The 20,613-nt window shown below is 44.5% G+C and overlaps 1 protein-coding gene and 1 long non-coding RNA gene across 4 annotated transcripts in view; one reads left to right on the forward strand and one right to left on the reverse strand.

Moving 5' to 3' along the window:
- Positions 1-402: 402 nt before the first annotated feature.
- RNFT1 (ring finger protein, transmembrane 1) lies at positions 403-16,844 on the reverse strand. 2 transcript variants are annotated; one of them, XR_005660971.1, is made up of 10 exons: positions 16,694-16,844; positions 13,680-14,139; positions 12,564-12,640; positions 11,906-12,006; positions 9,233-9,386; positions 6,828-6,986; positions 5,604-5,669; positions 3,652-3,753; positions 2,336-2,578; positions 403-1,016 (listed from the first exon to the last, which is right to left on the reverse strand). XR_005660971.1 is itself a non-coding variant. In XM_029082143.2 (9 exons), the coding sequence occupies exons 2-9, from the start codon at positions 14,083-14,085 to the stop codon at positions 2,444-2,446; spliced, it is 1,200 nt and encodes a 399-aa protein (XP_028937976.1). In that variant the 5' UTR covers positions 14,086-14,139; positions 16,694-16,843; the 3' UTR covers positions 1,593-2,443. The 2 variants fall into 2 exon arrangements, 1 of the variants encoding a protein (XP_028937976.1); XM_029082143.2 differs by lacking the exon at positions 403-1,016 and having other exon boundaries at positions 1,593-2,578; positions 16,694-16,843.
- A 195-nt stretch (positions 16,845-17,039) lies between these two features.
- LOC114817659 overlaps positions 17,040-20,613 on the forward strand; it is a 37,843-nt gene continuing 34,269 nt past the window's right edge. The window contains exon 1 of one of the 2 annotated variants that reach the window (XR_003765513.2): positions 17,040-17,186. This is a non-coding gene — a long non-coding RNA (uncharacterized LOC114817659). Of the gene's footprint in view, positions 17,187-19,421; positions 19,495-20,613 lie in introns of those variants that run through there. The other variant, XR_003765514.1, reaches the window with a different exon arrangement.

Below are 20,613 nucleotides of genomic sequence, written 5' to 3' on the forward strand. Positions count from 1 at the left end.
TATGCACACGAGTTTAAATTTCCTTGTATAAAAAAATGCTGATTTACAATTAATAAACAAGGGGTCTGAATCCAGCAGGGGGAGACAATTCCACACTGGTTAGACTTCTTCAGGGGGTCACACCAGAATTGCAATGGTTTTTAACCTATGAGACATTAATCTGGTGAAATTATTACATCTCAATTACATGGTGGGGGGAGGGAGGGTGCATGCAGAAGACAGTGTCAGATCCACTAAATGGCTGTGACTTAACCTCGAAATTGCAAAGGCTAGCCCCCCTTTACAGCCATGGTCCTGGCCCTGGCCTTTGCCCTCAGCTGTGAGATTGGAAAGACAAGAAAAACTACAAACTAGAATGAGGCGACAGGGAGGCAGAATGAGCTGAAGGGGGAGATTATCCACTTCGGTGGAGCCATAAAACCGAACCAATTTTAATGGCATTTTGGTCATTAGAGGAATTGCTTTTAACCATTCAAAACGGGAAGAAAAGGTGCAAAGGGAAGAGAGTAGTCCTATGCTACAGTGGTATGGCTGATGGGAATTGAAGAAAGTCCATACCCATCTCCTGAAATGTAAAATACTGCAAGCCTGTTGTGGGGAATGTGAGCAAACAGCATGGACTGACTTGAGAGGGAAGAGGGCTGCTATCTTCCTCCCAGACTGCTAGAAATAAGATTTCCTTCCTGGCATTCAACCTGAACTGTCACTTCTTTACTATCTTCTGAACACACCCCTTGACCCCAACCTGAGGATGTGTAGCCACCTCCTCGGAGAATAGGAGGCAGGGAAGATGATGGCCAATGAAAGGACAGACTTTTACACATATATCACAAACCTGTGCTTTCAGAAAATTTGCAATTCCACCCCCTGCAAAAATCCCCTTACCTCTGTAGCTACAAAACTCTCACGTTAAAGAGATGATCGCCTAGGCCCTCTTCTCGGACTCCCCAAAGGGCAATAAATACCTACTGCATAAATTACGCTCTCTTGGTTCATCCACCCTCAGACATCCACATCTGCAAAGAGGGTAATTTAAAGACAATGTTTCGTTAGGAATGGCCTGAACACCTGACTCATTCTACAGGTTCTACTTCTTTATGGGAGTGGCTAAGGACATTCACGTTTAATGAAGTGCCACTTCATGAAGAAATACACTGATTCCTTCCCTTCGGCCCAATTCTGGGCTGGTAATAATAATGACGGTATTTAAGCGCATACTACGTGCCAAGCACTGTTCTGGGTTTGTTCCAAAGTAAGAGTAGGCCATCTTGTCTGCCAAATGCCCGTATTCCTTCTTGCCCAAGCTAAGTTCCTTTGCTGCCTCAACTTCCAAAAGAACTACCTCTTCAAGAAGGAATTCAGGACTGATTTTGAAATGGGGTGCTGGAGAGGGGAAAAGAGGAAATCAATCCACTGTAAGACAGTCCCCATTGTGTGCCAAGGCAAAGAAGTTTGACAATAGAAAGTATATGTCTTTGTAAAATTAAGCCAATAATATTAATGAACAGAAAACATTTCCTAAACACTTGCTACTGAAATGATGGGCCTTATTTTGTAAGCTGCACCAACATCAGCGGGGATTTATAACATCATTCCAATGCTTTGTAATCCAATTTTAATGGGGAATTTTATAATACACAGAAGTACTGAGGACAATATAAAAGCGAGATTATGAATACTAGAGCTGACAAGCATGCCTGTCTAAAATCCACAAACAGATGGATTTAAATTGCATTTATTCTCATTGATTGCTGGTCATACTACAGACTGAAGAACAATGTTAAAATATTTCTCTGCTGGCAAATTGTTTTCCTTTAGAAAATCGGATTTGTTATCGATAAAAAATATAGTATTTAAAGCTTTATATTTAAAAATACAAATTTTTATAAAATTTTAAAAACCAATTTTAAGAGTGATTCATGATTAGAATTAGAAAAGTCAATTAGTAATCTACATGAACCTGAAGAAAGTTCTATTTTTAGAAAAAAATGTCATGAAAAATAAGATTCTTAATTTTGAACAATAATGCTGGAAATAATGCCTGAGTTCTAAGCTCACCCAACGACCATTCACTGCCGTTTTTGGTAAAGTCGACAAGAATAAACGCAATTTACAACCTAATGCTGCAAACTTTTCCATCTACAAGACCAAAAGAATGAAGGTGCTGCTGCCTTATGCTACACAAAATTGGTTCTGAACATTGATTTAAAAAATCAAAACAATGCAGAATTCTACCCACTTAACTCCCAAACACTCGGAGTGTTACCAATAATTTGAACTTTTAGCATTTAATAAGCTCTAAAAGCTGATAAAAATATTCATGTCTAGATCTGACCTTTTAGTATTGGAAATCCATTCCACCACTTTCAGTAGTATTCACATTGTTCATCAAAGCATAAACCGGAGCCCATGTTTTTGGCCCCCCCAAGGTGGGCTCCTAGGTTTAATAGATCTGAAGGTGTGATGAAGTGGCTCCATCTTTCCATTTGCTAACATGGTCTGAAATAACAGTTCTGCACAGTGGACAAGTTCTCTCTCGAGTAAACCACAGCGAGATGCATTCTTCACAAAATATATGCTGCGAAACAAAGAAGAGCCAGCGTTTACATTTGGTAGGCAGCGGCACACCATGCTTTTGCCGTTAGTTTTTGGCTTCTTGAGTGGGAGGGACATTTTTACACATTTTAATATTGGAACCCTACTGGCCTCTGTGAACACAAGAACTTAAGAAATGCCACATCTAGGTCATAGTCCTGGTCCATCCAGCCCAGTGGTTTGCCTCCAATAGTAATAACTGTGGTATTTGTTAAGCACTTACTATGTGCCAGGCACTGTATTAAGCGCTGGAGTGGATGCAAGCAAATAAGGTTGCACACGGTCACCGTCCCACACGGGACTCACAATCTTAATCCCCATTTTACAGATGAGGGGACTGAGGCACAGAAGTGAAGTGACTTGCCCAAGGCCACACAGCAAACAAGTGGAGCCGGGATTAGAACCCGTGACCTGCTGACTCCCAGGCCCGTGTTCTATCCACTACACCATGCCACTTTTCCTGATAGCAACGGGATGCTTGAAGGAACCAAGTGATGGTGCCTGCACCATAGTTTTTTGATCTGCCTTAGCAGTGAGTTCTTTTACAGAAGAAGATAGGAAGACAAAGGGATTATTATCCCCATTTTTTACAGATGAGGAAATGGGGCAAATCACTTAACTTCCCTCAGTCATATAGTGGGCCAGTGGATAACAGACCCAGACCAATTCCCCATCTAGTAGACCATGCTACCTGGCATACACTAAGGGCACCTAGAAAGACCTGCTAATATGTGAAATTGTTCTCATTTTAAGATATCTCAATTCCCCATTATTCCTAAAAGGAAGTGCACATTTTTCCCCAAATCCTTTACTATGCACCATTTATACCCAAATAAAATATAATCTGCCTAGATTCTTTCTTGATTTTATGAACATTTTCCTAAAAATCAGAAAGCATTTTAAGACTTTCTAAGCCACTTGAAAAAAGGACTACCTATCAACAAACATTTCCACCGAGAACAATTCAGATTATTTTGATGCATAGTTTAAATAGCAGAAATGCCACCCAAAGGAGCTTCTAAATGGCTCTTAGGCAACCTAAAGACTCATGATTACCTGGCAGATGAGAAGAATGGGTTTCTGAAATTCAGCTTGGCAGATTGAACAAAGATCATCGGCTTCTGAACACTGTCTCTTGCTGGCAGTCACGCCATAGTTCTAGAAATAAGAAAATTATTTTTCCATTAATTTCTATTTCTTAATTCCAAGCAATCCGCTCCCCTCCAAGCCTTACTTGGAAGCAGGTTTTTTGGGTGTTCGTAGATTTTTTCCTTAAACTGGCCATCTTTAGAGGCTCTGTGGCTGATAGACCCTCCAATGAGGGTCAATTTACAGTACAAGTCTACAACGATCCACACTTTTACACCTCCATGAAGAAACCTCAGGATTGCCATCTTGCTGGCCCTCCCAGGACATAGTGTATGTATCTCAGGGAAGGCCTCAGCACGAAATGGAGGACGTGCTGCCCAAGAAGGGCAATCACTGGAGGGGGGACCCAGCCCTCCATCTCTCCTGACCACGTCTGCCCCTCTGTGCCAACGCCACAGCCTTACCCTCCCTAACCCCGCTGCTCTACAGTTAGTCTCATTTCTAAGCCTCTTACCTTTTTTCTTCCTTGCTTCGATCCCCTTCTTCTGTCCCTGACCCTTCTCAACCTCTCTTGTCTGCCCTACCTGACGCTCAAGCCTCAGCAGGGAATGCTCCCTCACTGGAGTCCCAAAGGCAGACGAGAAGGCCGAGGTCTGAGGGGAGACAGTCCACCGATACTGGACGGTACATTAATAAGCTTGAGACCTCAGAAGTGGCCAGGGCACCTGAAGGTCCTGGCCACAGCTGACAGAGGCTGCAGCTGTGGGGAATTTGTAGCTGACCCTTGAACTGCAACTTGTCAGGTGTGGGAAGAAGGGAAGAACAGGAGGCTCACTCTCTCTCTTCCCCCCCTCATCCCAGAAGTCTCGACTCAAAGAGAAAATATATTCCTAAAGTGAAACACTTCTAATGTTGGTTTTATATAATTCAGGAAATAATACAGCCTGATGTCTGCATACATCAAGAGATATTGTGGCATGCACTTTGAATAAAAAGATAATTCCAAGTAACATGTATTTTTCCCCTTAGGGGCGAGACTTCTGGGATATCCTTATGTGTGTGTGTTACCCCCACCCCCAAATGATATGACAACACATTCACAACCCCTTGCATAAAAACATAACCAAATATAGACTCCTACCATCAACAGTACTCAGTGAGTGATATTATAGGCCCAACAATCTACCGAGTGGTTGGGAGAATTCAAAAGAGACAAAAGACACAATCTTTGCCCTCAAGAAGCTTAACACTAATACAACCTGATAACCTCAATGCTCAGCTTATAATAAGCACTTAATAAGTGTCATAATTATTATACTTAGCACAGATTCACTGCCCCACCTATGCACCTCCCACAGACCTACAGATCATTCACACACGTAAACATGTACAGGGATTCATAAACATATGGGAACACAGAACCATGGGATCTAGACATACACATGGACAACATGCCATGACTTATGCTATGTCCTAACCAAGCCCCGCCCTCCCTGCCTCCTTCCCATCTTCCCTGACTCCTAAACAATGTACAGGCAATTCCACTTTCCTGCTTGGCTTCTGCTTTCTGAGAACAAGACCACCGAGGCCTTCTTCAAGACATGTTTTGCCAAAGATGACAAAGAGCACATCAAAATGTAGCTTAGACAAATGCAAAAAGCATTCTTTCTATAAGAGAGGTCACTGCCTACATCCCAATGATAAAAGAGAACTAGGAAGAAAAAGATCCCAAAAAGACATGTTAGGAAATTTCTGTAGATTCTCGAGTCTTCATTGGCAAGAGATTTATATGATCAATCATCAAATCTAAACAGTCAAGAGAATGAAACAGTCTAGTAGGTTCACGCAGTAAACTTCCAAAATGCTTTTGTAAACAAAGTGAATGCTAATAAGGATACTAAGTAACTGAAAATACTCACTGGCTGAGTAAAAAATGTCTTTAAAACCCTTCTGAAGGTTCGCAGATGTCCAAAAAAATCCAAAAGCTGAAATGAGAAATCAGATCAAAGTGAATTTAGCTCAAAGGCCTACCTCTTCCCAAGCTTTTTACAGATGTCTTGGAGACTTTGACCACCACCTGGCCTAGTTCAAAGCCCTGGCAAACTCTGAAATCTAATGCTTAATTTGGAGAACTTAAGAGACCTTAATTTCCACTTTACAAATCATCTCTCTCCAAAATACAGTACATATATCAAGTTCTAGTGAGCCTACTCTTAGCCAGGGGAGGGTAAATTAAGAATGTCTGAAGCAGTGAGTAGAGAGAGACATCTAAAACAAAGCAAATAATAAGTGAATGTTCTCTCCTGTGATCCAACTTTACATAATGTACATTCACACTGACTCTCCCCTGCTTGTTCTTTGTCCTTGGAATTTTAGACCATCCCTGGGTTCAGTAGGGAGGGCACCCTGGGACTTGGCATGGGGAGAGGAAAAGTCGAGAGATTTGTTACCCCTAGGCGAAGTGGAGAGACACGCTGCTGTAACCGTACATGACACACTGAGGTTCTAACACCTAAACAGGTGATGACATCAGATCCAAAAATAATAACGGTATTTGTTAAGCGCTTACTATAGTCCAAGCATCATACTAAGCACTGGGGAAGATAATCACGTTCCACATGGGGCTCAGAGTCAAAGCAACGAGGGAGAAGAGGTAGTGAATCTCCATTTTGCAGATGAGGGATCTGAGGTGACTTGCCCAAGGTTATACACAGAAGACAAGTGGCAGAGTCAGGATTAGAACCCCGGTCCTCTGACTCCCAGGCCTAAGCTCTGTCCACTGGGCCACATTGTTTCAAAACCTAAAACTAGCCACCTCGACAGACAGGGAAGAGGTTTAACCCAATTTACACTGTGCATTTATTTTAAAATCTTAAGATTCTACTCCTCACATTATGTTTTATTTCTAAAAAATAAGGTTACAACCTGGTATCCCACAGTGGTGAGGTGAGAATAAATTAACACTCTGAAATCCTTGACTGAAAGGTGTTTAACACTATCATGTACATTTGTGATCAATAGGAAAATTACAGAAGCCAGCAGATTCTGGTCCAACAAATACGGTCATCTCGGGAGAATTTCTGCAGCATTTTAGTGTTTCAAAGACAAATGAGATCCAGTTTAAAGATAAATTAAATACTTACTTTCAGGATGAGGTAGAGAAGCCCCAGCAATACCCCAAGACTCCATCCCGCCGCACTGTCCAACTCTCCGTAACTAACAAGGTAACGAAACCAAACAGGTATAGGAACAAAGGTGCGGTAATACTGGCACAGTTCTTCTAAAAGCATATACCAATAGCCCTAAGGGAGGAAGAGGGAAAAAAAAAAACACCCACTCAGGCTGAGGTTTAAAACAAAATTATATACACTGCATTAAAAAAAAACAGAGTGCAGGTATGACACTGAAATGGCAAGAACCAGAAAATTATAGGTTCTAGTCAAAACTGCAACTGTTTTAACCTCTGCCAACTTCCCATCTATCGTATGATATCAGAAGCCCTAAAGCCTAATTTAAAAAGCCTGTGTTTACCTGTTCTCTACACAGGTCTTCACTGAAGCATTTCTTTATGTAGAGCAATGGAACTGCTTGGTAAAAACTATATGTTTGGCAAGATTCACTCTATATTTTTATATCTGCCAACCAAAATCTTTAAGACGGAGATCTGATTAGCAAGAAGTCACAATATTTAAGCAAATTACTGTCATAAGGCATGTCATATTGATCAGATCACTGGTCTGTTCGACTCCATTGTTTCCGATAACGAGCTTCAGGAGATTCTTGGAGGAAGTGGGATGGCTCTTCTGTGCTATCCAACCTTGTGGTAAGGGATGTAACATCTAACATCTCCTATTTTTCTATCTAATAGCATACTGTGTACATAAAAACCTAAGGATTTGTCCATCCCTCCTGCTTAGAGAGCTCCGTGGCAAGGAGATAGGGACTGTGTCCAACCAGACGATCTTGTACCTACGCCAGCACTTAGCACAGTAAGTAAGCACTTAAATACCATCATTTTTAAATACCATCAATATTTTTCTCAAACCTGTTGTTTTACCTGCACAGCTTCACGTAAAAATGAATTTTAATGTTTCCCATGTACTGTGAAACATTTTCCTTCCTTGTTTTGAACCTTCCACCTTTGAACTTCAACATGTGTCCCAGTCCAGGGATGGAGAATTTAATGACCAATTACATGCTTACAGTATCTAAGCCCTTCTTAATTTGGTAGATTTCAATCATGTACCCTTTCAGTCAATCGATCGACTGTATTTATTGAGGGCTTACTGTGTGCAAAGCACTGCACTAAACGTTTAATATAACAGAGTTGGTAGACGTGTTCCCTATCCGTAACGAGCCTAGAGGGGGAAACAGACATTAATATAAATAAATTAAGGATATGTATGTAAGTGTTGTGGGGCTGAGGGAGAGGTGAATAAAGGGTGCAAATACAAGTGCAAGGGTGATACAGAAGAGAGTGGGAAAAGAGGAAATGAAGGCTTAGTGGGGGAAGGCTGGGAAGGCCCCTTGGAGGAGGCATGCTTTTTTTAAAAAGGCTATTATTTCAGCCATCATTCTTCCAGACAGTAGAATCAGACTACCCTCAGCCAGAAGCTATTTCCTTGTTCCTATGTAGCCCCGCTTCTTTATAGCTTTTCCAGCTCTCACTCAACCTTCCTCAATTGCAGTAACCAAACCTATAAGCAATTTTTGAGATGAGGTTGTTCCTTGGCTTTATGCAGTGAAAAAACTGTGCTTCATGTTGGCTCGAAAATGCTCGGGATTCTTCCAGTCATTTTGGCTCCATCCTGCTCTTGGCCTCTTGCCATTTCAGTCTCTTGGCCACTTTTTCCTAATTTTAACAAACCTATGCCCATAGATTTCTCTCTTGCTTTTATCCTACCTTGACCTATTCTGGTCAAACTTGTTTCCTTCCTCCTCCCCAGCAGGTTTGTCTTTCCGTCACTCCACCATGTTCGTCCCCCCTGCCCAATTAGCTTGATTTCTCTCGCCTCCTTCTCAGTCTGCTTTCTATCTTTGAAATGTTTTCAAAGTTCAGGTACATGAAAAGCAATCTGAATGCTCATTCAAAATAAAGTCTACAAAATTGATACACCATTTGGTCAGACGGTTTTCCAAACTTCCAAGTTATCATGCCTCTATTTCTTAGAGCTCTACTCCTCTGTGCTCCACTGTGAAGTCTGACTCACTGAAAATTCTTAATGCATTTCTCCCCTTCCCCCAAGAAAAAAGGCACTATTAAAACCAACTTCAATCTTATTTCCTATAAATTTTTAACTCAGAGATAGGTACTGACTTCTTCATACTAACGCTTCAGTGAGTTCACCAATTATTAAAAGGGAAGCCTTTCCCTCACTCTTTTCAATTGAAAAGTCTTTGGAATCAGCAAATGCAGGAAACTTGAATCCTAGGATTGTCATTTTAAGGATGCATAAGTCAACTATAAATAACTAAGAAAATAGATCTCGCTAACATTAACATGACAGCATGCTTCTATTTTAGTTAATAAACAAAGTTATTTTCTTACCTTAGATTTAAAAGACATCACAAAAGAAGGCACCAATAAAATAAGGCATTTGAAGCCCATGAAGAGGAATTTTAGAATGAAATCTGTGATTCCCACAATCCAAAGTACATCCCAGAAGTTCAAAAAGTCCAGCGAAGGGTTTAAGAAGATTAAGCTATTAAAAGGAAAACGGCAAAGATGGCCACAACAAATAAATATGGGGCTTTTTTTGGTTAACATTTATTGACATTTACTGATTTGCATTAGACCGAAACCTAATAAAGATATGAATTGTAACACCTGATCAGCAGAAAAACCTGGCCAACATCTAGTTATCTTTGCCTCAACCTCTGCCCTTCCCCTTTCCCAGCTGCTCCCTCTGCAACTGGACTTAATCCTCAAGGGCCAGTTTTGCCACTCTTCTTGTCCCTAACTATGCCCGTGACTTTCGTCCCTAATCCTCTGCCTTCATCCACCCATCTGCTTTTCCTCCTCCTCGCCCCTCCAGAGACCCCAAAACCATCTGGGCTAATCACCAGCAGATACAGTGCCCCAAATGGTGACTTCTAAATTGAGAAACAGCTATTTTTTTGAAATGAGAGCGAGTCAACGGCTTAGCTGCAGTGGAGAGAACACTGTAGGACTAGAACTATTTTCAACCATCAGCTCTCATCACTCACTCCTTACATGCCACTAGCTCCTTTAAAGACTCATTTCCTCATCTGCAAGATGAAAACTTCAACACTTGTTCCTTAGGCCCCCAAATCACCAGATCATTTCTAGATTCTAAATACTCTTGTCTATTAGTTCAGAAAACTACAGTTTTCTGAAGAAAAATGTGGCAGTGACATCTTAACCGCGGAGGGTGCTGGGCAGCCAGCACAGAAGATATTTTTGAGGGGGTTAAAAGGATTCAGATTGGAGTTCACTCAGGGTGCCATGGCTGCTTTTAATCCCTTTCTTATTCATTCTCATTTTCCTTACCAACTTGGGCTGGGTCCTTGCTATTCCTCGCTATTAGAGGAGTGTGGCCTCGTGAATAGAGCCGGGGTCTGGGAGTCAGAAGGACCTTGGTTCTAATCTTGGCTCTGCCACATGTCTGCTGTGTGCTCTTGGTAAAGTCACTTCACTTCTCTGGGCCTCAATTACCTCATCTGTAAAATGGGGATTAACAGTGTGAGCCCCACGTGGGACAGGGATTGTGTCCAACAAGATTAACTCGTATCTATCCCAAGGCTTTAGAACCATGCTTGGCACATAGTAAGCGCTTAAGAAGTACTATTATCATTCCTCACTACTATCCACAGGACAAGAATTGGCCGGGGGTTCCAAGGCAGAAAATAGCATTGGAAGGCTAAATGCCCCAGCAATGTAAGTAGCTACCAAAAGTCTGTCCTCGTGCCATCTCTCCAAATAGCAGACAAAGTCCAACTGGCGGACAAGTTTGGATTAAATCAGGCTTCCTATTAGTCTCAGGGGTTTGGCTGAGCTCAGAGCCCTGGACTCCTTCCCCACTGATTCAACCTACGTAAGTTTCTGACAGTAGATTTGACAGCTGAAGCTCTGCTACTCAAGTGGTGAATTTGGCAGGGGAAGGGGAAAGGTGGTGGCAAAGAGGGAAAGGATTAACTTTTATCCTTAAAATTAACTTATAATTATTATTAACTTAATAATACCGGATTGTATTAACTCAGTAGCAGTATTTAAGCCCAGGCCCTCTCCTGTACCCACTTAGATTCAGACACTACAGCTTCAAAATTTTGCCCAGGCTGAGTCAAGACAAAGGCCATGATTGGGACAGGCAAGCGGGCATTTTTGCCAGATAGGGCTCTAACAGTTGCTAATCGTCCCGACTGAGAGAGGAAGAGAATGAGCAGCTCAATAACCATCCGATGCTGCCTTGGCCAGAGTTTTATGTAATTTGGGAGTCCAGGTAGGCAGCTGGCCCTCGCCCCCACCTCTCCTTGCAGCCAGATGGAAGCGGAGCAGCCAAGATGTCAGCTGGAACCCACTTCGCTCCAGCTGGGACGGATGCTCTTCCTCCTACCAATCCAGACCAACAAGGGTTCTGGAAACGAGCTGGGAATTCCTCTCGCCTCTGCAGGGCAGGAAGGACTCTCTTTGCTCCCTCTTGGCTCCAGGGTCACTACTCACTCCAAGTCTGGAACACATTCTTCTCTCTCATCGCTGTACCTGGAGGCAAGCTGAGAGTGGTTCTCTCATGGCTGGGAATCCAGGGCCCAAGTTATGGGATATTCTCTTCCTCTCCAAGCTCTGTAATGTTTTGTATACCCAGTGGCCGTTTGAGGCTTACGGGCCAGGAGTCTGACCTGCCCGGTTTACACTATCATTTAAGTCAAAATTATACACCCACATTTAAAAATGCCTGAGCTGCTGAATCACAATCATCTACACAAGCACCGGGGCTAGCCACCCCAACAACAGGACTTAAGGTCATGTGCTTCAAAATATACTTTGGAATGCAGTGAAACCCCGACACATGGCTAGAGCTGATATTTCATTCTCTCATTTTATATGGTAGCACAGTTAACAACTGCCTCTACTCTATCTCTAGAAATGCTAAATTATATTTTATACAGTTAGAACAGAGGGCAACTAGTCAGAAACATTTTAATACTAATAAAGATAGTAACACAAATACACAACTGATCATGTAGTTAGATCTCTAATTACCTGTGATAAAGTGTCTGAGAGTGAAAGGTGTAATACAAAAGAACAGAAGATCCTGTTAAGAACACCAGTAACCAAGCACACTGTATCTTTGAGCACTTTTCCTGTAAGAAGACAATTTTATAGTTTGTGTCACTTAAATTTTTACCAGACTGCCAATGTAAAATTAGTATTAGAACAAGCACATGAATACAACTAAATAAAAAATATTGGTACATTATGACTTTTATTTAAGACAACTATATGCTTGAGTGTCACCATATTATTCACATATTTTCTCTATTTTTAAAAATCAGACTGATCTTAAAACAGACTTTGCAAAGAGTTAAGTCTACAAGCACCTTTAAAGAAATTAAAAGTACACAGCAAAAGTTTAATCAGGCTTTCTGAAATGTGAGTCTGCTGGTCATAGTACTATGGGATTTGTTTCATCCCTCTAGTCTGATTACCAACAGAGGCAAAGTAATATCTAAAAATCTCATGGAAGAAAGAAAAAAAAAAGTAACAGTCATCATGTTAAGTTCTCCTAGATGCCCAAATCCCCAAACTACTATCCAAATGCCAATATAACGTAATGTCTTCTAGTTTCTCAAAAACTAAAAGTGAAAGTTGAGATAGAAATTCTAATTTAAAAAAATTAATGTCTGAATATTATACTTACTCTTAGAAAAACCTGATTTACAATGCTTTTGTTTGCATACATAAAAGTTGTTAGCAGCCCAATTCCAAGAGAAATTCCTATTAGAAAACAAGTGTTGGTTATTTGGAAGAAAGAAAAAGTTCACGCAAGTTAAAAAGCAAATTAAAATGAAAGACAATGGAAAGCCAATTTACTTGACCACCAGCAATCCAAATCAACTGGCTGATCATGGTTGATTTGGCTAACCAAACACGTGTGGGTGTGTTTTGTATTGATATCTGAACTAGACTATCATCTAATTTCAGACAAATCAGTAGAACAGTAACCTGCACTATTAATGGAAACATTCAATAGAAGTGGCTTAATCCCTGCCTTTGGTCTACAAATCTACAACCCAGTCGGTGAGACGGATCAAACTACGGTATGTTTGCCAAATAATAACAGACACAAGTGAATAAGTAGGTACATACAGGAGCGTGGGGGTGGCAGATGGGAAAGTAGAACCAGGAAGGTGGAGTATTAAATCAGGAAACACTCTGTGAAGGAAGTAACTTTAGGGGGCCTTTAAAAGAGGAGATGCACTGTTGGGCAAGGGTAAGTGGGAGGTGGGGGCAGGGAGGGATGGCATGCCAGGTTGGAGAGAGAGGTGTGAGCAAAGGGTTGGAGGTAGGAGAGTCCAAAAACAAGAGACATTTAAATAAGCTTGGAGTGAATAGCATGAGCAGAAGGGGAAGAAATGAGCAAGAGGGTGCCAGCAGATGAACAGCCTTGAAGCCACTGATCAGGAGATTCTGCCTTATAAACAAAGCCAATGGAGATTTTTGAAGGGAGTGACGGGTTCAAGGACATTTTAAAAAGGTGATCTATGCAGATGTACGCAAAACGGGTTGAAAGGGAAATGAGTTTAGAGGCTGTTTATAGTGATTCAACACCTTCTTGGGAATGGTTCTGTCGGACCAGGCCTAACCTACACCTTCCACTTTCCAGCATGTCAGGTTTTGTTGTGGTTGGCAATTGGCTTTCTACTGTTACAGAACTCTAAAAGGTAAGAAACAAAAATATAAAATTTTTAAAATTTCAGAGGACAAAGGAAGCACGCATCCAATTTTAAGTTCCCTAGGGTTCCTTACGCCTTACCCGTAATGTGTTGTACGACAACTTTGAAACACAGAATCAAAATATAGGGAAGACTTTTTTGCAGCCACTGGAAGAGATAGCGGAACTCTGAGATGGAGCTGTTGCCATGTTCCCCCGAGTCCACTGAAGCCTCATCGGGCTGCCTCGCTTCGTTATGGGAGTGACCACGGGCGCGGCTGTGCACACGGCCATGGGAGCAGCTCTGGGAACTGGACCTGGTGTACCTGGAGCTGGAATTTTCCCCACCTTCCCCAGGTACGGAGTTTATCTGGATATGGACATCTCCGGTATGATGGCAAGCGCCTTCCCCTGTGAGTCGTGGAACATGGGTGCACTGGGAGGCTGAAGCAGCCTCACCGCCTCCAGTTCCCGAGGGGTTGTGAAGATGGCTGTAGCTGGCTTGCATGGCCGTGGATTGCTTTCTCTTTTTCCCAATTCTTTGGCTTCAGGGCTACATTTCCTAAAGAACAAACAGCAGAGGGAATCTATCACGCATTGGGGAAAAGAAGTGATAAGCGGGCACAGCATGTCTCCACAGTACACTTACCAGTTCCAGTAGTTCAAGTTTCTGGTTCTTGTTTACTAGACTCCCCGCTTTAATGACAAGCCTGTGTGTTGTGGCATCACCAATACCTTTTCATTTAGCTATAAAACAATCTAAATAGCATCTTCTATCGCTTCTTGCAAAAGTGGAATCTGGAGTAGAGTAGGTAGAGGCCGAGACCGGCTGAGAGTGGACTATCTGTGGATGTTTACTGACTAGGGTGAGGAAGAGACTGAGTTCTTACTGTAGCTCTTATTTACTGAGTGACTGATTAACTACCCAATATGTGGGGAACAGAGAGAATTACATTATACTTCTCTTAAAGATGTATGAAGGATAAGTGAAACCATAGAAATACGAAATACTTTGAGACTTTCTAAAGAAAGGAACTAAAAATTGCCTGGAATCAAGGACTAGTAAATGCAGGAACTTATGGTTTAGTACATCTGAGTTTAGTCTGAACATGACTGTCTTCCAAATGATGCAAGATTAACCAAAACGAATCAGGCTGCAAAGACTTAATTTTCATGCAATCAATGGTGTTTATTAAGTGCCTAATTTGTGTAGAGGCCTTGGGAAGGTACAACTAAAAGAAAAGACCAGGTCCTTACTCTCAAATAATTTACAATCTAATGGGAGAGGCAGGCAAAACATGAAATGATTTCCAAAGAGTAAGGGCAAAAGGAACAATAAAAAATAAAACTCGTGAGAGCAGAGAATACTGTCTATGTCTAGTTTGTTAAATGGGCACCAAAGATATAAACACAGCTAGAGTTGCCAGCCATTACAGAATCGCCATGGAACCTAGCAATGAACAAAATACTGTACTGGTGGCACACAATGAATCCTTTTAGGAAATGACGTAGTGATGGTGAGAAAACCTTGAGCAAAGCCACTTCGCTTCTCTGTGCCTCAGTTCCCTCATCTGTCAAATGGGGATTGAGACTGTGAGCCCTCACACCGGACAGGGACTGCATCCACCCTGATCTGCTTCTATCTGCAGAGAAGCAGTGTGGCTTAGTGGGAAGAGCCCGGGCTTGGAAGTCAGAGGTCGTGGGTTCGAATCCCGGCTCTGACACTTTGCACGCTGTGTGACTTTGGGCAAGTCACTTGATTTCGGGCAAGTCACTTGACTTCTCTGCGCCTGTTACTGCATCTGCAAAATGGGGATGAAGACTGAGAGCCCCAGGTGGGACAACCTGACCACCCTGGATCTACCCCAGCGCTTGGCACATAGTAAGCGCTTAACAAATACCATCATCATCATTATTAATACTCCAGCACTTATAACAGGGGTTGGCCCACAGTAAGTGCTTAACAAATACCAACATTATCATCATCCACCCCAACGTTTAGTACAGTGCCTGGCACATAGTTAAGGGTCTAACAAATACCATGATGATTATTACCAAGATTTGGGGGAAAACGCTTGGTTCGGAGGGCTTTACTACCTCGAAAAGGTGGTTGCTCCCCAGCTCTCTGGAGGCTAACCTTGCGCAAGACACTCTGGAAAGACGCTGGTGGGGTTCACTACAGAGAAGCGGCGTGGCTCGGTGGACAGAGCCCGGGCTCAGGAGTCAGAGGTCGTGGGTTCTAATCCCGCCTCCACCACTTTGCTGCCTTTGGGCCAGTGACTTGACTTCCCTGTACTTCAGGGACCTCATCTGTAAAATGGGGATAATAATTATGGTATTTGTTAAGCGCTTACTCTGTGGCCAACGGGTCTAAGCACGGGATGAAGAGCGGGAGCCTCACGTGGGACCACCTGATGACCCCAGCGCTTAGAAGAGTGCTGGGCACAGAGTAAGCGCTTACCAAATACCATTATTATTAATAATAATGTTACTATATTATTATATTCTATATATTGTTATTATTATTACAGTTGGATGGGGTTGTCCTTCCCCTTTTTCGAGCCTCCCCTGCCCTTCTGCGGCGCGGCTCTGCGGGCTGGGGAGTCGGAGGTCCTGGGTTCGAATCCCGGGCTCTACTTGTCAGCTGTGTGACTGTGGGCAAGTCACTTCACTTCTCCGTGTCTCAGTTCCCTCATCTGTAAAATGGGGACGCAGCCTGTGAGCCTGACGTGGGACCCCCTGATGACCCTGGATCTCCCCCAGCGCTTAGAACAGCGCTCAGCACACAGTAAGCGCTTATCAAATACCATCGTGATTACTTCGCTGGGCCTCAGGGACCCCATCCGTCAAATGGGGGTCCAAACTGTGAGCCCCACGTGGGCCAACCTCATCAGCGCTTAGGCAAAGGTTGACAGGAAGCGCTTAACAAAGAGCACCATTCTTATTATTCTACCAAGAGGACGGGGGAGGTAAACTGAGGCTGAGGAAGGGGGGGAGGGGTGTCCTTGCCCTCCTGTCAGGTGGCCTCGTCCGTCCCAGGCGAAGCGCGCGGCTTCCTGCCTCGTCAGGAGACGCGGCCCGACCCTCGGCCCGACACCCCGTGTCGCCAATCTCACCCTTCATTTTGAAGCGACAGGGGCCTCCTCCTCGTCCTCCCGCCCGCCCGTCGTCGTCGCCGCCGCCGCCTCCTCCGCGCCGGCCTCCGCCTTCATCGTCCCCGCGCCGGCCGCGGCCTCCCCTCAGCGATGACGAAGCGCGGCCCCGGACGCGCGCGCGCACGTCCCCCCGTACGTCCTGACGCACGCCGTGAGGCGCGCGAGCCCCCACCTCCCCCGTGGAGGGGGGGAGGGGGAAGGCCTCGAAGGGAGGGGCCGCAGAGGGCAAAGGGCAAGTGGTGACGTAGCACCCGCCGATTCGTTCCGCTGGGAAGGGACCTGAAGAGAGGCGGACCAATCGTAGACGGGGTGGGGGCGGGACTTGTTGCTATAGGCAACGAATCCCCCCGCCCGGGAAGGAGGGAGAGGTGACGTCACCGGGTGCCGCAGGTTCAGCCCCTGCCACCTGGCCTGTGCGGGCTCCCGCCTCCGTCCAATCGTATTTAATAACCATGTGGGTATTTGTTCGTTCAATAGTATTTATTGAGCGCTTACTCTGTGCAGAGCACTGGACTAAGCGCTTGGAATGGACAAATCGGTAACACAGTCCCTGCCCTTTGACAGGCCTACAGTATTTGTTAAGCGCTTACTATGTGCAGAGCACTGTTCTAAGCGCTGGGGTAGATACAGGGTAATGTTGGTATTTGTTAAGTGCTTACTCTGTGCAGAGCACTGTACTAAGCGCTTGGAATGGACAAATCGGTAACACAGTCCCTGCCCTTTGACGGGCCTACAGTATTTGTTAAGCGCTTACTATGTGCAGAGCGCTGTTCTAAGCACTGGGGTAGATATAGGGTAATGTTGGTATTTGTTAAGCGCTTACTATGTGCCGAGCACTGTTCTAAGCACTGGGGTAGACACAAGGGAATCAGGTTGTCCCACGTGGGGCTCACAGTCTTAATTCCCATTTTACAGATGAGGTAACTGAGGCACAGAGAAGTGAAGTGACTTGCCCACACTCCCACAGCTGACAAGTGGCCGAGCTGGGATTCGAACCCATGACCTCTGACTCCCATGCTTGGGCTCTTTCCACTGAGCCATGCTGTTATTGAGCACTCACTGTGTGCAGAGCACTGGACTAAGCGCTTGGAATGGACAATTGGGCAACAGATAGAGACAATCCCTGCCCACTGATGGGCTTACAGTCTAATCAATGATGGGATTTGTTAAGCGCTTGTTAAGCTGTGCTCTGGGGTAGATACATTAAGACTGTGAGCCTCATGTGGGACAACTTGATTACCCTGTATCTACCCCAGCGCTTAGAACAGTGCTCTGCACATAGTAAGTGCTTAACAAATACCAACATCATCATTATTATTATTATTACAAGGTAATGAGGTTGTCCCACCTGGGGTTCACAGTCTTCATTCCCACTGAGGCCCAGAGAAGTGAAGTGGCTTGCCCAAGGTCACACAGCAGGCAAGTGGCGGAGGTGGGATTATAATAATGTTGGCATTTGTTAAGTGCTTACTATGTGCAGAGCACTGTTCTAAGCACTGGGGGAGATACGGGGTAATCAGGTTGTCCCACATGAGCCTCACAGTTAATACCCATTTTACAGATGAGGTAACTGAGGCACAGAGAAGTTGTGACTTGCCCACAGTCACACAGCTGACAAGTGGCAGAGCTGGGATTTGAACCCATGTCCTCTGACTTCCAAGCCCGTGGTCTTGCCACTAAGCCACGCTATTGAGTGTTTACGGTGTGCAAAGCACTGTACTGAGCGCTTGGGGGCCTGTACCACTCACCCACCTGCTCTGCCTCATGCCCTTCAACTCCTAAGCAATGTCAAGCAGTCTGATCTGGTGGGTAGGGCAAGGCCTTGGAAGTCAGAAGGACCTGGGTTCTAATTCTGCCCTACCACTTGCTTGCTGTGACCTTAGGTAAGTCATCTCCTTGATTCTATTTATCGTGATTATGTTGTCTTGTCTTTGTCCATCTGTCTCCCCCGATTAGACTGTGAGTCCGTCATTGGGCAGGGATTGGCTCTATCTGTTGCCGAATTGTCCATTCCGAGCGCTTAGTCCAGTGCTCTGCACAAAGCGCTCAATAAATACGAATGAATGAATGAGTGAATGAATGCTTGGCACATAGTAAGTGCCTAATAATAATGTTGGTATTTGTAAGCAAATGCCGTCATCATGAGTAGGATGGGAAGCGCTTGACAAATGGCCATTGTTATTATTATGATTTCCACTGAGCCACGCTGATGAGGGGTGTCAACCCTGGGCGAGTTCCCCACTGAAAGTCTGTCAGTTTGTCAGCCAAATTGTCCATTCTCAGCGCTTAGTCCAGTGCTCTGCACATAGCGCTCAGTAAATACGAATGAATGAATGAGTGAATGAATGAATGCTTGGCCCATAGTAAGTGCTTAAGCAAATGCCATCATCATTGGTAGGATGGGAAGTGCTTGACAAAGGGCTGTTATTATGATTTCCACTGACGCAAGGTTGATTGAGGGGGGTCAACCCTGGGCGAGTTCCCCTCTGAAAGTCAGTCAGTCAGTCTGTCAGCCGAATTGTCCATTCCGAGTGCTTAGTCCAGTGCTGTGCACATAGCGTTCAATAAATACGAATGAATGAATGAGTGAATGAATGCTTGGCACATAGTAAGTGCCTAATAATAATGTTGGTATTTGTAAGCAAATGCCATCATCATTAGTAGGATGGGAAGCGCTTGACAAATGGCCGTTGTTATTAGCATGATTTCCACTGAGCCACGCTGATGAAGGGGGTCAACCCTGGACGAGTTCCCCACTGAAAGTGAGTCTGTCAGTTTGTCAGCCGAATTGTCCATTCCGAGCACATAGTCAGCGCTCAATAAATATGAATGAATGAGTGAGTGAATGAATGAATGCTTGGCCCATAGTAAGTGCTTAAGCAGCGTGGCTCAGTGAAAAGAGCTCGGGCTTGGGAGTCAGAGGTCATGGGTTTGAATCCCAGCTCTGCCACTTGTCAGCTGTGTGACTGTGGGCAAGTCACTTGACTTCTCTGTGCCTCAGTTCCCTCATCTGTCAAATGGGGATGAAGTCTGTGAGCCTCACGTGGGACAACCTCACCCTGTATTCCAGCGCTCAGAACAGTGCTCTGCACATAGGAAGCGCTTAACAAATACCAACGTTAATTCAGCAAATGCCATCATCATTAGTTGGTATTTGTTAAGCACTTACTATGTGCAGAGCACTGTTCTAAGCGCTGGGGTAGACACAGGGGAATCAGGTTGTCCCACGTAGGGCTCACAGTCTTCATCCCCATTTTACAGATGAGGGGACTGAGGCACAGAGAAGTGAAGTGACTTGCCCAAGGTCACACAGCAGCCAAGTGGCAGAGCTGGGATTCGAACTCATGACCTCTGACTCCACAGCCCGTGCTCTTTCCACTGAGCCACGCTAGTAGGATGGGAAGCGCTTGACAAAGGGCCGTTGTTATTATTATGATTTCCACTGACGCAAGGTTGATGGGGGGCGGTCAACCCTGGGGGAGTTCCCCACTGAAAGTCAGTCAGTCTGTCTGTCAGTCAGTCAGTCTGTCTGTCTGTCAGTCAGTCAGTCTGTCTGTCAGTCAGTCTGTCAGTCAGTCAGTCAGTCTCTCCAAAAGGCAGTGGGGGGCGCATGCGCACCCGGCTCCACCGGTTTAGCTACGTCATGCCGAGTTCACCCGCAGCCCCGCTCCGGAAGGCCCGAGCCGCCCTCGCTGCCGCAGTGCTGCTCGTGCAAAAAAAAAAGAAAAAAACACACCAAAAAAACCCCCTCACACACACACACAAACCTAAAAAAACACCCCAACTCCTTCGGAGTATTTTCAGCCGCCTAAACGATCCCCCTCGGCGGCATCCCTCGAGTCTCCAAAGGGAGGAGACCCCCCCCCCCCCCCCCCGGCCCC

The sequence above is a fragment of the Ornithorhynchus anatinus genome, chromosome 17, assembly GCF_004115215.2.
Source record: "Ornithorhynchus anatinus isolate Pmale09 chromosome 17, mOrnAna1.pri.v4, whole genome shotgun sequence".
NCBI lineage: Eukaryota > Metazoa > Chordata > Mammalia > Monotremata > Ornithorhynchidae > Ornithorhynchus > Ornithorhynchus anatinus.

What these genes read in the sequence shown, in the direction of transcription:
- RNFT1 (XM_029082143.2), bottom strand. Translation starts at nt 14,085, where the DNA reads ATGCAAGCCAGCTACAGCCATCTTCACAACCCCTCGGGAACTGGAGGC. An exon ending in TAAATCAGGTTTTTCTAAGA is followed by an intron (nt 12,007 to 12,563) that starts GTAAGTATAATA and finishes GTCTTCTTACAG; the next exon opens with GAAAAGTGCTCAAAGATACA. An exon ending in TCTCAGACACTTTATCACAG is followed by an intron (nt 9,387 to 11,905) that starts GTAATTAGAGAT and finishes TCCTTTTAATAG; the next exon opens with CTTAATCTTCTTAAACCCTT.